The sequence below is a fragment of the Hyperolius riggenbachi genome, chromosome 3 (assembly GCF_040937935.1).
Source record: "Hyperolius riggenbachi isolate aHypRig1 chromosome 3, aHypRig1.pri, whole genome shotgun sequence".
Taxonomy (NCBI): Eukaryota; Metazoa; Chordata; class Amphibia; order Anura; family Hyperoliidae; genus Hyperolius; species Hyperolius riggenbachi.
This window is the reverse complement of record NC_090648.1, coordinates 38,143,058-38,159,061: the sequence shown is the minus strand read 5'-3', so window position 1 is coordinate 38,159,061 and position 16,004 is coordinate 38,143,058. Positions and strand designations below refer to the sequence as shown.

Sequence of the window (16,004 nt, the reverse complement as noted above, 5' to 3'; positions counted from 1 at the left end):
CATACATAAAGTAAAGTAGTTGTAAAGTAGTGGTCATGTGATATTTACCACTTGCAAGAAGTTTCCCATCAATCTCAGTCTGGTTACCATGAGCCTCTTCAGTCCGTTTCAGTATTTATAGAAAGACAGTGGTGGCTGAGTAGTGGCATTTACAGTTGCCTTCTTAAGGTGTTCACATAGGGTTCAACTTTTTACATTTTTTTTCAATTACAATTATTTTTTCTGGTTGGCTGACCAATTTACAGCATACTTGTGTTCGATTTTCCCATACAAGTTCAAGAAATGTATAATCTATCCTACACTATTCTATTTTCAAATTAATTTATTTGATTTTTGTTTACCCTGTCCAAATAACAGGAACAGATTCCTTATAATAAAGTCAATTGTTTTTATAAAAAAAAAAGTGAAAAATCAAACTTTTAAATTCAAGAACTGTGGTCAACTCTTCTGGTTTGTTAGGGGGAAGTTAATTAACTTCCCCCTAAATTGGCCCTAGATTACAATACATACATGATACATGTACAACACTACATGATACATACATAGACTAGTCTAGAGGATTAAGGATGTAAAATTTTACTTGGTTAGAAATTACTTGGAAGGCTGAACTGGAACTGCATAGTGATAATCAGATTTGGATAACTAATGATTCAGTAAAAAAAAAAAAAAAAAAAAAAAAAAGCTGTCAGATAATAATGTCATCACCTTTCTGAATCAGATCAGCCCTGTGTGAAGTTTTATTACAGCCCCTGCTAATTCAAATTCCTGTTTTGGACAAAAAATGTAAAGCATCATTTCAAGCTCAGAGGATCAGCCCAGCAGATAAGAAATAAGCAGAAAAGGCCTTCATAAGTTTGTTAACTTGACATTTTTTTGTTTTATTTCTTGATTTGATCAAGCAGGAAAAACAAAGTATTCTTTTTTTTTACATGTATAAGCACCCTTAAAAGTATTTCACATATTGACAGGGCTTTGTAGGGGGAGGATAATATTTGAAGCACAGTGATTTAAAAAAAATAAAATAAAATATATATATATATATATGTATATATATATATATATATATATATATATATTATACTGTATATATAATTTTTTTTCAGATTAGTCATTTCTCCACAAGCTACCTCCTCAGTGACCACAAACAATTCCCATCCTTCTTCAGGACTGTTCCTAGTGATGTCTTTCAATCTATGGGACTGGCACAACTGGTGCTGTATTTCGGTTGGACCTGGGTTGGACTGCTGGCTGCAGACAATGATTACGGACAACAGGGAATTCAGCTGGTTCGACAGGAGCTACTAAAGGGTGGGGCATGTGTGGCCTTCACTGAGAACATTGTCTTAAACTTGCCGGACCACAATGCACAACACATCATCAAGGTCATCAGAGAGTCAACTGTCAAGGTCATTGTGGTGTTCTCCACTGATGTTGACCTGATGCCAATTCTAGATGAGATGTTGAGACAGAATATTACAGACATAACATTTGTTGCAAGTGATGCCTGGTCCACTACAAGTGTTCAATCCATTGAGACTTACTCAGAACTGTTGGTTGGTACCATAGGCCTGGCCTTTTATAGTGGAGCTATTCCAGGATTTAAAAGATTTCTGGGTGCCATTCATCCAGCTATGCCTTTAGGAAGAGACTGGATTAGGATTTTTTGGGAGGAAGCCTTTGGTTGCAAGTTTGAAAAAGAGCACAACTCCACAGGTGTCCTGGACATGGTGTTTAAACAGTGCACAGGAGAGGAGAACTTAGAAAACATTCAGAACAGTTTTACTGATGTCTCCAACTTGAGGACCACATACAATGTCTATGCTGCAGTCCACATTGTAGCTCAAGCACTGGAAGACTTGAATAACTGCATTTCATTTGAAGGAACAATGTCAAACAATCACTGTGCAGATATCTATCATTTCAAGTCCTGGCAGGTAATTTGAAATGTTTGAAAAAGCAGCATGTTGTTTCTGTATTACATCTGCTTATACAAAATTAAATAGAATAAGTGAACCCACTGCATTTAAAGTGAGTGTTTACCATTTTAAAAATAAAAAAGTCGGATACTCACCTAAGGAGAGGGAAGGCTCGGTCCTAATGAGCCTTCCCTCTCCTCTCCCGGTCCCCGGTCCCGCGCAGGATCCCCCGTGGCAGTATTCGACCAGTTCGGTCAAATACTGCCACTTCCGCATGCCGAAGGGAGCTTTCGGAAGCCTTCGGGAGCACTCGGGCTCCCGAAGACGGGCCGCTCCATACTACGCATGCGCGAGCGCCCTCTATGACGCACTCGCGCGTGCGTAGTATGGAGCGGGCCGTCTTCGGAAGCCCGAGTGCTCCTGAAGACCTCTAAAGTTCCTGCGGCGGCGGACGCGAACGGGGGAGCTAGCGCAGCACCGAGGGCACCGGGAGAGGAGAGGGAAGGCTCATTAGGACTGAGCCTTCCCTCTCCTTAGGTGAGTATCTGACTTTTTTATTTTTAATTGGCTTTAATAACATTTCTTCAGAATAGTACATTATTATCAATGTTTATTTTTATAATGCTGTCATCTTCTGTGGTGCTTTACAGAGTGAAAAACAAACGTGGGTACGTACAAATACAGGCATCCGTATACACAAAAATACAAATACAAAATAAAAATACAGAGGTGTAAGACAAATTTAGATTATGTACATTTGCAATGCATATTGGCTGTAATGATCGCTGCTGCAGCAGCTATTGCTGGAAGTAGTGCTGCAGCTCAGGCAGTTCTGATGTCTTTCCATGCAAGCTGCATAGGTTTGTCTGTCTTTCCCTGCTGTCAGCTTGTGACTGATTATCATTCACCTGTGTGGGAATCTGCATGTCTGCTCCCATTGGATGACCTCAGTATAAAGATCTGCTTCCTGCAGGGTTTCCTTGGGTTTTCATAGCTTCAGCTTAAGCCTGTCTTGCTGTCGCTTTAGCCCCCGATCGTGTTTCTTGTTATAAAGATACTTTGCTGGTCTTTGCATCATATATTGGTTCATTGCCAATATATATGCATACCAGCACGTTTATTATTTTCCTTGTATTTGTGTTACGTTAATACATCAGTGTCGCTGATGTATACGTACACGAACTGTTTATATCCTGTGTGCAGTTAGTCAGCTTCCAGCACGTTTTGGTAGTTTGCGCGTACCGTGAACACCCGTGCTGAGCTACTTATCCTGTTCCTGGTCCTGTTTGTGGATTGCGTTCATCTCTGCGAAGAGATAACGAATCCTTCTGAATCCTGTTCTGTTCCTGTTTGTGGATTGCGTTCATCTCTGCGAAGAGATAACGAATCCTTCTGAATCCTGTTCTGTTACTGTTTGTGGATTGCGTTCATCTCTGCGAAGAGATAGCGAATCCTTCTGAGTCCTGTTCCCTGTATTACTCCAGTCCTAGTCAGCGTTCCTGCTTATGTCATATATCGGTTCATTGCCGATATATACATATGTTAGTCAGAAGTTACAAATAGTTTCATTGATAGCTGTAATTGTAATACGCTAGGAAAACATACTTATTGTATATTTATCTGTGTTACGTTCTTCTATCTCAATCCTGCTATTTCCTGACCATCCTGTCCTGTCTTTGTGAGGCACGCCATCGCCGCAACGCATTGGCTGCCTCATTCCAGTCTGTCTGGTTTTGGACGCTTGCTGTCGCTAAGTAGCCGCTAGCTAGCAAGCGTTCATTCTGTCTACCTGTCCTGATCTCCTCAGTTCTGGTTTGTGCGCTCAGCGCTACTTTGCGCTGAGACGTTATAACGAAAGCATTGTTTGTGGCTGTCAGATCTGCACCGGCTCTGTGCGCCACAATCTCCTATTGGAGTCAGTCCTCCCCTCCACTATACTAGGGATAGCCTGTTTCCTGGTGCTAGTGTGTGTACCTCCTCCACGCCAGCTCATGCGTTGCATGCTGACTGTGGAGAATACACCACCAAGCCTTACATTGGCATACACAAAAAAAAACAAATACAGACTACAAATACAAAAATAAAAATATGGAAGACAAATGTATTAAGCAAAAAGTATACAAACTTACGGTGCAAGACACTAAAGATAATTGCCATTTTTTTAATAGTAAATACTTACATTCAGAGCGTAATCCACTCCTGGACTGAGTTGTCAGTTTTCCCCCACAAGCCTCCGTTCATTCACCATCCGTCCCATACTGAGCCCAATCTAGTAGTGGTTGGGACCATTGACCTGGTTGTTATATGACTCTAGTATGCGCAGTTGACTCCTTGCGGTGGCTCTGTCCTCACTAACGATGGCTTCTTTATCATGCATGAAAAATCATAGCGCACTCTCAGCAGTGCGGGTGCCAGGATGGAGCATGGACAGAGCAGCCACAAGGAGCCAAAAGCGCATGCACAAGTCATGCAACATCCCGCCCACTACTAGATTGTGCCTAGTATGGGGAGGGATGGTGGGTGGATGAATGGAGGCTTCTGTGGGGAAATGGGCAACGGAATCCAGGAGTCATTTTGTGAAAACTCTCCCAGTCTCTTGTAACCCCTTCTCCCCATGCAAGAAGGCATTGTCAGAATGGCTGAGCTGGCTGCCATTGAGGGACTTCTCTGCCTGAACAATACCAGCCAACATGCTCCATGATATGGGGAAAGAGGGGTGGGGTGCCCTGCAAGAGGGTGATCAAAATCTCCTCACTGCTCATTCCTATCTGCAGGGCCAGATTTGTACTTTTTACCGCTCAAGGCCCACTATCACCAGCCGCACCATCACAACTGCAGGTTTAGGATAAGGTTTTTGGATATGGGAAAGAGTGGCAAGGATGATACATTTGGGGATCTCTAATGATGGAATCTGGGAGCCCTTTTTTTCAAGAAGCTTCACCTACTCATTTTCAATGGAAAAAAAAAAGTCATAAGCTACTGCTATGGTAAAATGGTTTCTAATATGGGAGAATTCTTCTGATTTGGTAACTGATAATTTACTGTAGCTATTCCCTATGGATATTTAGCTTGAATACATGTTATTAAAACACTGCTTTGAAGTAAAAAGCTTGTCAGTACTTAAAAGTGGAACTTTACTGAATACAACTTTTTATAATTTTTTAATGCTATTCATTCATAAATTATTTAGTCAGAATTTACCCATTGTAAAATCTTTCCTTAAGGTGGCCACTAATGATCCAATATTTTTCATCCAATCTTACCATTTATATGTAATATAAGGTAACTGCCTTAAGTATCCATTCAGTATATTCACTCAATGTACCCTTGTACTACGTAGATTTGGTAAGATTGGATGAAAAAGATTGGATCATTAGTGGCCACCATTACCCTGATTTGCAGTCTTACATTTATCACAGGTGGCCAAATATTTACAGCTAGTGAGGTATTTCACTGGTTAATGTTTTTTTTTTTTTGTATGTTCCAGAGTGAGCAGAAGCAAACCTTGTTTCCCAAAAGGCTCTGGGGCAGAAAACCATGTGTGACATCAAAGCCTAGGCTAAACACGACTGGAAGGGGGCGGAGATTTACACCAATATACAACAATATACAGATATAGGAAATGTTTCTGATGCTGAAACCAGCATGAGTAACTTAAAATTCTGTATCCAGAATACTGTATTTTTTGGACTATAAGACTCACATTTTCGACCCCAAAAGTTGGGGGGGGGGGGAGTCACTGCGTCTTATAGTCCGAATGTAGGGAGTTCCTGACTTGTGAACTCCTGCCAATATGAACCTCCTACCCGCCACAATGTCAGGGACTCCCTGTACTGTGCCCATGCAGAGGAGGACACAGGGGGCCACAAAGGGGCATAGAGGAGGACACAAGGAGGACAGAGGAGGACACATGGGGGACAGAGGAGGACACGGGGAGACACATGAGGTACAAGGGGGCATGAGGTACAAAGGTGGCATAATCCACAAGATGCCCTTTCACCATGGACCCACTAGGTTTAATATATCTTTTTTTCTCCTGGATTTTGTCCTCCAAACATATGTGCGTCTTATGGTCAGGAGCGTCTTATAGTCTGAAAAATACGGTCATTTATTACATTCTACTATCTTTCATTATGGTTCCTCTTTAAGAAATGTGCATGGATTCATGTTATTTATTGAAAACGCTCCTCCCTTTTTCTAATTTCACAGCTCCTTCACTTTATTAGTAAAGTCAGAGTGAAACTGAATGACGGGAGAATATTTCACTTTGATGAGAATGGAGACCCGCCCGCAGTTTATGACATCGTGAATTGGCAGTTGACTCCAGATGGTGCCATTCGACAGATGAAAGTTGGCAGTTATGACAGTGCAGCAGGACCTGGTCAAGTTCTCACCATCAACTCAAGTTTGTTGTCCTGGAAAAACAACAAAGTAAGATATAATTAATTGTCAACAAAACCTAACATTAAAGATTACAAGATAGCTCTGTGAAGGTTCATTGGACTGAGTATTGGATGAAAATATCTTTGTAATTTATACATTTAAATTAACCTTCAGATGTTATAGGCTGCACATTTTTTAAGTGACGTCTGAATGTGTCAGGGACAAGAGAAGCAAGTTATTTGTATTGTATTAGGGTCAATTCAAAGTAGGTTTGCTGCCAGACCATTCTCTGGAATAGACCAATAGACATGTAGAATGGACTTATGCTTGCCTATGGGCCCGTTCATGAAGTTTGTTTTCACCGGATCCAGGTTTGGCCATTTCATAACTGCAACAGACAGTCTTGACTAGCACAGTAAGAGTGGATAGCAGATGTGTTGCCATATCAGATGATCCTAGAACAATGCAAGCACCTCAAATTTCACATTTTTGGGCTGTTTATATTGGCAGGATGTTCATAAGTCAGTCAGCATTTCACAAAATAGTAAACTTTTTGTTGCAAAAAGTTTTCTACCTCCTGAAAGAACCAATCGTCAGGCCACTACTCAAGAAACCATCCTTAGAGCCAGATGTTCTGAGTAGCTACAAACCCCTCACCAACCTCCGCTTTCTGGGAAAAGTTATTGAGAAGGCTGCATATCTCCAACTTGAAGCCATGCTCTCAAGGAACAACATATCTGACCTCCTACAATCTGGCTTCAAGAAGCACCACAGCTGTAGAAACAGCCCTCATCCATATTTGCAAATGATCTGCTTAAGGTCAGAGACAGAGGCGAGTGTTCCATCCTGATACTGCTTGATCTCTCAGCGGCTTTTGACACAGTTGATTATGAAATCTTGCTTAACAGGTTGCAAAATTACTGTGGCATTGATGGTTTGGTTCTCCAGTGGTTTTCTTTCTTCTTGGCTGTCGGAACAAAAGAGGTAGCTTTGGGACCTTTCCAGTCCAACCCTGTACCAGTAAAATATGGTGTGCCCCAGGGATCAATACTATCCCCTTTGTTGTTAACCATATACATGCTGCCACGCAAAAAAAAAAAAAAAACATTTAAAAACATACCACTGCTATGCTGGTGACATCCCGCTACAGTTTATTTGTCATTCAAGCCAGATATGACAGACCCCGTTCCAGAAATAAATACATATTTAGCTGAGCTTCAGGAGTGGATGAATGACAACTAAGTCCTCCCAAAAGCACTGTTTTGCAGTTGTTCGTAGTTGGGGTGTTCATAAGTTAGGGACTACCTGTAAAGGGGATTGACTTATTTTTTTAACTATACTATACAATATGTTTTGGCAGTAAGGCTCTGTGGTATACAGACTTACTTCTGGATAAGAATGCAGTGATCCAGAATGGGCTACTCTAACTTTTGAAGTCATGTATAGCAACAAAACATAAACAGTATAATAGGTCACAGATGTGGAACTCCAGTCCTCAAGAACCAAGGTCCGCACACATATTTAGCAGAGCTCAAATTAATAGACAAGGCTGAATCAATGGTTCAACAAGTATAACATATTTATCAGTCCACCCCAAACACTGGCATGGTTATGTCCCTCAAGGACTGGTGTTTGACATCCCTTCTACAGGTGATTAGAGCATCTTTAAACTATATACAGTATTATTAATATTATTATTATTATTATATGGTATATTAAAAGCACAAATACATCTATTTCCTTAGGTCCCTTTTTCACAATGCAGTGAAAGTTGCCCAACTGGGTTTTGGAGAGCAGCTAGAGAAGGAGAGCCCATCTGTTGTTTTGAGTGCTTTCCTTGTCCTCTTGGGGAGATCACCAATAAAACAGGTAAGTTCAGTACCAAGATACTTTGTTGTTATGTTTAATGGGTGCTGAGTTCTAAAAATAATTATGTCAAAAATGAAGGGATATTTCAAACAGAGTTCAAAATTTCAAAATGCAGTGCCAAAATAAATTCTTATATTTTACACTAAACAATACCTGTGATTACAGAATTTTTCAATGTCAAAATCTTGCTTAGCTGGGCTTATACATTTTCTTTGGCCGGTTACACACTCAAAACGTGCAGGAGAACGGCTCCTGCAGGCATTGCGGCGTGTCGTCGGGAATCCGCAGTGCGACGCTGAGCTGAGTAGTGGCGGTAGTACTTAATTTACCTGAAGGGGAAGAGCTGATTCCTGACGATAAAATGCGCCGGGATGCGTCGTACCGCAATGCATCGAAATGCAGTGTCGGGTGTGAAAGTTAAAATGAAAGTCTATGGACTTTCCTTTTACCTTGGTTAACGCAAAGTATAGACTTTGCGTTAAAATGCCGAAAGAGGGCTCTGGTGTGAAAGAGCCCTTAAGATCTGTGGAGCTGAATTGATTTGTAGAAACAATCAATAAATGCTTCTTTGGGCACAGCAGAACATTGTATTCAGTTCATCTAACAAAATAACATTCATAGCTGATGGTTGTGTTTGAAAAAACATTTAACTGGACAGGGACTTTAAGTTTAGTATCAGTCCAATGTCCCATTAATTTGCCCAAGTTCATCCTGATATTCAGGTTCATTCAGGAGCAAAAGTACAAAGAAATATAAAAATCAGTAGAGCGAGGCTATTTGCAGATGTCAATAATTTATCATCAAGAGCTAAATTCAAATTCCATTGAAATCCTAGAGTGGTTTCTGTTTGTACGTTTTTAATGTTTGTATTGTAGTGCGGTTTGTGTCTGTTTTATAAGTGAGCACTGATGACTTTTCGTGCTCTTTGTGTTTTTCCTTAAAGAGAACCCGAGGTGTGTTTAAAGAATGTTATCTGCATACAGAGGCTGGATCTGCCTATACAGCTCAGCCTCTGTTGCTATCCCAAACACCACTAAGGTCCCCCTGCACTCTGCAATCCCTCATAAATCACAGCCGTGCTGTGAGGCTGTGTTTACATCTGTAGTGTCAGTCTCAGCTTCTCCCCGCCTCCCGCATAGCTCCGGTCCCTGCCCCGTCCCTTCCCTCCAATCAGCAGGGAGGGAAGGGATGCAGGCGTGGGCTTGAGTTCTGCAGGAGGCGGGGAGAGCAGCAGACTGACACTATAGAGATAAACACAGCCAGCTCTGACAAGCTGTTTGTTAGCAGCGTGGCTGTGATTTATGAGGGACTGCAGAGTGCAGGGGGACCTTAGGGGGGTTTGGGATAGCAACAGAGGCTGGGCTGTATAGGCAGATCCAGCCTCTGTATGCAGATAATATTCTTCAAACCCACCTTGGGTTCTCTTTAAAGGATACATAGGCCAAACTAAAAATAAAAGTTTCACTCACCTGAGGCTTCGTTCAGCCCCATGAAGTCATTTAGGTTTCTGTTCTGCTTTGAGTCAGGCCTCTGCTCTCCCTTCTGTAAGATTGCGGCCTATGGCTGGGTCAGCACCTTCTGCCTATGTGTGTGTGCTTCTTGTGATTGTGTTCCTACTGGCAGGAGTCCTCTGTGCTTCTGCAGTTCATAGAGAATTGAACTGCCCAAGCACAGAGAGCTCCCACTGACTGAAGCGTGATCACAAGAGGTTAGCGGCGCGCCCACTTGTGCGCAGAAGCTTTTGAACCCAGCTGTGGGTCGCGATCTTATGGAGGCAAGAGTGGAGGCCTGGCTCTTTGCAGGATTGTGTTGTGGGACCTAAAAGACATCGAGGGGCTGGAAAAAGCCCCAGGTGATTGTAGCGTTTATTTTTTTTAGATTTCCAAATGTATCCTTAAAACATGTATTTTGAAATTAAGAGAAAACAAAAAAAAGCACCATGCTTCCCCTCTTTCACCCATCTTTCCCCATGCAGGTTTCTTACTTCAAAAATAAAATTTGACAGTTGTTTTTGCAATGTATACAGATGAAGTAAAAGGGTTGATTTTTATTGAACAAAAAAGTTAATTTTCCTTGAAGTAGTTTTAAAGGATCATTGAAAAAAAAATGGTAAAATGCCCGTGTACACATACTTGTACAAAGTACATTTCCCCCAAATTAAAATACTCTATAAATTACTTTTCTCCTATGCTGCTTACAGTAGGTAGTAAAAATCTGACAGATCTGAAAGGTGTTGGGCTAATTCCATCTCCTCATGTTGGATTTTAAGGGTTTTGTTTACTTTCAAAAGCACTCACTATAGTTGGCCTGACCAACTTCAAAAATAGTGTACACATTAGTTTTCAGGCTGGCCAACATCTTTGTACTGATCTTTTCCAGGAATTGATTTTGTAAAGAATAAATGAGATATTGAAAATCCCCCATGAGGAGATGGATTATTCCAAATGCTGTCAGATTTTTAATGCTTACCATAAGCAACAGAAACACAGGAGAAAAGTATGGGGTGGCACATGAAAAACTGGTCTGCCTACCTACCAGGAGCAGGCCCCTTCCTGGCATCTCATGCTCCTGGCAGGCAGTGGTGCTCATCCGGATTCCCGATATCCGAACTACCCAGATAATCCAAACTTTTTCCACTATCTGAACTTTGAATAGCAATTTGGATATTTTTTTAAATCCGAATAGACTACCCGAGCCAACTTTGATTGAGAGAGAGAGAGAGAGAGAGACCTTTGACAGGATTTTTAGCCATTTTCAGGTCACTTCCGGTGTTCTGTCCAGATATCCGAATCCGGCCGGATACTGGGGCTGGAAATCCGACCCGGATTCGGTTCGGAAAATTTTGATTCCAGATATCCGACCCGGAGCGGATAGGGGTATCCGGATCCAAATTAGTTCCAGATAGTGAAAAATGGTATCTGAGCAGCCCTGCTGGCAGACACATGGACAATTTTTTTGTGCACCACCTGGTAATTCATAGGGTATTTCTATCTGGGAGAAATGTACTTCCTTTAAATATCTGTACACATATATTTTAAATTGTACATTTTTTTTTCATGATAGTGGTCTTTTAATCATGGAACACTCTTGATTGTACTTGTTGGTATGACTATAATTTTTTTTTTTAAGATTCAGTAGACTGCTTCAAATGTCCATGGGACCAGTGGCCAAACAGCCAGAAATCTACATGTCTACTAAAAGCTCTACAGTACCTATCCTTTGAAGACCCAATGGGAATTAGCTTGACTGTAATCAGTGCTATTTCTTCTTTGACCCCTAATTTCATTTTGAGACTTTTTATCAAGCATAAATTCAGTCCGGTGGTTAAAGCTAACAATTTCTCCGTAAGTGTCCTTCTACTGGTTTCCCTTTCTCTTTGCTTCCTTAGCTCTTTGGCATTCATCGGTTACCCTCAGCCTGAAAAATGCCTCCTCCGTCAAGCTATGTTTGGTTTGGTCTTTGCTCTCTGCATCTCCTGCATTTTAGCCAAAACAGTAATGGTGGTTCTGGTTTTTATGGCCACCAAACCAGGTACAAGTTTAAAGAAATGGACTACACCACAGACTTCTTATTTAATAATTATCATAGGATTTATGATACAGTTGATCTTGTGCATAAACTGGTTATCCCTTGCACCCCCATTCCCACAATACAGTATGCAAGCACAGCCTGTGCTTATCATCGAGTGTTATGAAGGCTCTCCTATTGCCTTCTGGGCCATGTTAGGCTACCTGTTTCTTCTGGCCACCATTTGTTTCATTGTGGCCTTCCTGGCTCGGAGACTTCCTGACTGCTTCAATGAGGCCCAGTATATTACATTCAGCATGTTGGCCTTCCTCAGTGTCTGGATATCTTTTATCCCAGCATACTTCAGTGCTCAGGGCAAATACACTGTGGCCATGGAGATCTTTGCCATTTTGGTCTCCAGCTGGGCTCTGGTCATCTGTATGTTTCTTCCAAAATGCTTCATCATATTATTCAGGCATGATCTCAACTCAAAAGAACATATAATGAAAAGAAACAAAACATAATGCAGAGAAAACAAAATCTAAAAATGATGTATATATTGTTTAAATACTCATTGCAAATGACTGAAACTAACAAAACATTATCCAAATACAATATGCAGTTTGGCTCTGCATTTTCTTAAAACCAGCATGTGTCTTATTATTATGATTACTGCTTACTGATGTATTTCAAAGGGACGAAAGAATAAAAATAAAGAAATTACTTACCTGGGGCTTCCTCCAGCCCCCTGCATCCGTCCTGTGCCCTCACCTCAGCTCTGGTGGTTTCCGGTCGCCTCTGGTGCAGATACAGACCTCAACAGGTCGGCATCTTCCTGCTCTCCAGGGTGTGGCTCACGGAGTCTTACTGACGTCATTCGGGCTGTACTGCGCCTGTGCAGTACAGTCCAGATGATGATGTCAGTGCGACTCTGAGAGCCACTCATGCAGGCACAGTGAGCATCTTGTGCCGGAGGGGACGCCGGGCCATCGGCGGGGAGCGGAGCTGCGGCGAGGGCACAGGATGGCTGCAAGGGGCTGGAGAAAAGCCCGGGTAAGCAGAAGTTTGTTTTTCTAGGGATCTTAGATGTGTCTTTTAAGAGGAACTTTAACCAAAGATTGAACTTCATCCCAATCAGCAGCCCCTTTCCCACCAGAAATCTTTTCCTTTTCTAAAATAGATCATCAGGTGTGTCTGATATTGTGGTGAAAGACTTCCCTCAGTGTGATGTCATGCCCATCGTCCAGACAGTTAGCTGTGTGGGAGCCTTGTTGCATTGTGGGAAATAACGGCTGTTTCCAACTGCCAAGCAAGCAATATCTCCCTCTGTGCATAGAACTCTCAGTAACAAACATTCTGTACAGATCACTTGGCAGGAGCATTACAAAATATATCACTACCTGTTTCAAATTTCAGACTGTTCATCAGGGAAAGGAAAAGATTTTACAGTGGGAAATCACTGACTTAATAATTTATGAATTAATATGGTAAAAAACGAAGCAATGTTTTTCATTACATTATTTTCACTACAGTTCCTTTTAACAGATTTAAAGTGAACCTCCAGACTAAAAATCTACTCAGCAGCACTGAAAAGGCTTGATGTTTCTTTAAAAGTTTCACAGCATCAGAACTTTGTTTCTCTTACATATGCCTTATTTTTAGCTGCACAAAAGCTTAAGCTCCGCACCATCAAAGAAAACTGCCCGGGCTTTTTTCCCTGATGCTGTGCAAAGCATGATGGGATTCCCTATGTTGTTATTCACATTGCCTAGCAACTGATCAGCACACAGGACAGTTGGAACTGTGTCTCATGCTCCCTGTCACCTCCTTTCAACCAAAAAGATGGTTGCCCTCATGAAATCAAACATTTGCCTGTTCTTTTAAAACAGGGTGGGTAACAGATTATATTACCGATCTATTTTAATTAACATAACGAATGTAACTTAATGACAGTATATTTGTTTAGGCTGAAGTTCCTCTTTAAGCAATATTCTTTCAAAACTATTGTATGCACTAATGTTCACCTTCAATTCTCATGACAGGGATTGCAATAAGGGCATATTAATTTGTCACCAGCTACTAGCCAAACTGTTGAAGACTGAACACATGTTTGGGTTTGTGTCACTGTTTTTGGATAATGGGTGCATTACCAGCTGTTTTTATTTCACTTTTGTTTTGCTCCCAAATTGTTACACACCTGGTTGTAGAATGAACTGGAAACATAGCTTTAACCTCCTTGCCGGTTATCCCGAGCTGAGCTCGGGGTAACTCACGCAGGAGGATTGCTCTGGCCCTGCTGGGCCGATTTTCGCAAAAAATGTTTTCCTACACGCAGCTAGCACTTTGCTAGCTGCGTGTGGTATGCGATCGCCGCCGCTACCCGCCGTGCCTAGCCGCCCCCCCCCCCCCCCAGACCCCTGCGCAGACTGGCCAATCAGTGCCAGGCAGCACTGAGGGGTGGATCGGGACATCCCAACGTCGGGGATGTCATCCCGCCCCCCGACGCCATGGCGACCGGGGAAGCCCAGCAGTTCTGAACAGGATTTCCTGCTTATTCTGATCGCCGGAGGCTATCGGAGTGGGTGGGGGGATGCCGCTGCTCAGCGGCTATCATGTAGCTAGCGCTAGGCTAGCTTCATGATTTAAAAAAAAAAAATGCTGCGCTGGCCCCTTGCCGCAAGAATTGGACCGGCAAGGGGGTTAATAAAATAAAATAATGAAGAGGATTATGTTTCTATGACCCACTGAAATGAAAATGTTACACTTAAAATCTGTTAGTGAGTTAAGAAAATGGTCCGTTTTGAGAGAACTGTAATGTTTTGTGACCCTAACTTTCATAAAACAAAAAACTGGTCAGCTATGTGGAAGGAAAATTAAAATCCTCTTCCATATGAATTTACCAACATATGTCTTTAAAATAAAAAAACGATTCTGTTTTGTAACACAAAAATCATTCTAAAAAATAAAAATAAAACAAGAAAAAAGACACAAAAACAACTCACTATAACACACATTTAACCACTTACCCTCCCCCGGGACGAGTAACTACATTATTGCAAATTGCCATAACTCCACGCAGGGACTTGGCTATTACGCCCCGTTTCTGTTTGCCCCCCATGACTCCCCCGGCACTTGTTACTGATGCCGATTGTTAGCCTCTAGATCAATGAATAGGAAGACAATTCCCATTGATCTGATTGAAGTCCCTGTGTAAATGATCGCAGCCATCTATGAGACAGTGCCACCATTCACAAAGACCGCCTGCGCATTGCTTCCTGTTTGCGTAGTAATACTATGCATAAGGAAGTCAGCCACGAGGACATCTTGAGGCTAAATAGTGAAATTACATCTATTTTTTTTTCAATAAAAGCCCTATTTTGACCTTATTTTACATTTTAAATTATTTCCTGACCTCCCACACTCCCCAATAATTACCCCAAAAAATGTTTTGAAAAAAATACATAAATAGTTACCTTAGGGACTGAACTTTTTTAATATGTGTGCCAAGAGGCTATATTACTATTACTTTATAGATTATGGGCTTCTAATTAGGGATGGACTCAAAACTGAAAAAAATGCACCTTTATTTCCAATTAAAACATTTGTGCAATACATTGTACTAGGGAAAAATGTTAAATGTTGCAATAACTCGGACAAATGTGCAAATAAAATGTGTGAGTTTTAATTATGGTAGCATGTATTATTTTAAAACTTTAATGGCAGAAAACTGAGAAATAATACATATTTTCCATTTTTGTTCTTATTTTTCCTGTTTAAAACACTTTTAGAATTAAATAATTCTTAGCAAAAAGTACTCCTCAAAGAAAGCCTAATTGGTGGTGAAAAAAAACAACAAGATATAGATTGTTTCATTGTGATAAGTAGTAATAAAGTTATAAGCGAATGAATGAGAGGAGCGCTGACAGGTGAAAATTGCTCTGTTTTTTTTAAGGGTAAAAACCCTTTGAGGTGAAGTTATTAATACATTACTACAGTAAGGCCTGCTACACAGTGCACAGAGCTGATTTTGTCTACCTGCTGTAAAGATTTACATGCAGGAAAGCTTTCCTATTCATCAATTAACAAAGGTCTAATTTTTCTTTTTAGGCAGCAGAACATACAGAAATGATTTAGACTCTCGAGTAATGTGGCCATTGATGCTGCTTGGAGCACCTGAATTACACTTCAGCTACATATTCCCATTGGAGATTGACAATTATCATTTTTGAGGCAATGTTTACAGTATTTCCTGACTAAAGCAATATTTGAGGATGCAACAAACTCATTCCCTATAGCTGGTCATTTTTGTCTAGAGTTTGATGACCATTC

General features: G+C 41.2%; 1 protein-coding gene across 1 annotated transcript; it reads left to right on the top strand.

Moving 5' to 3' along the window:
• Window positions 1-1,193: 1,193 nt before the first annotated feature.
• Window positions 1,194-12,199, top strand: LOC137562060 (extracellular calcium-sensing receptor-like). Its single transcript, XM_068273400.1, has 6 exons — window positions 1,194-1,934; window positions 6,126-6,321; window positions 6,866-7,118; window positions 7,208-7,319; window positions 8,045-8,168; window positions 11,298-12,199. Exons 1-6 carry the CDS (start codon window positions 1,194-1,196, stop codon window positions 12,197-12,199), a joined length of 2,328 nt encoding a protein of 775 aa, XP_068129501.1.
• Window positions 12,200-16,004: the final 3,805 nt, after the last annotated feature.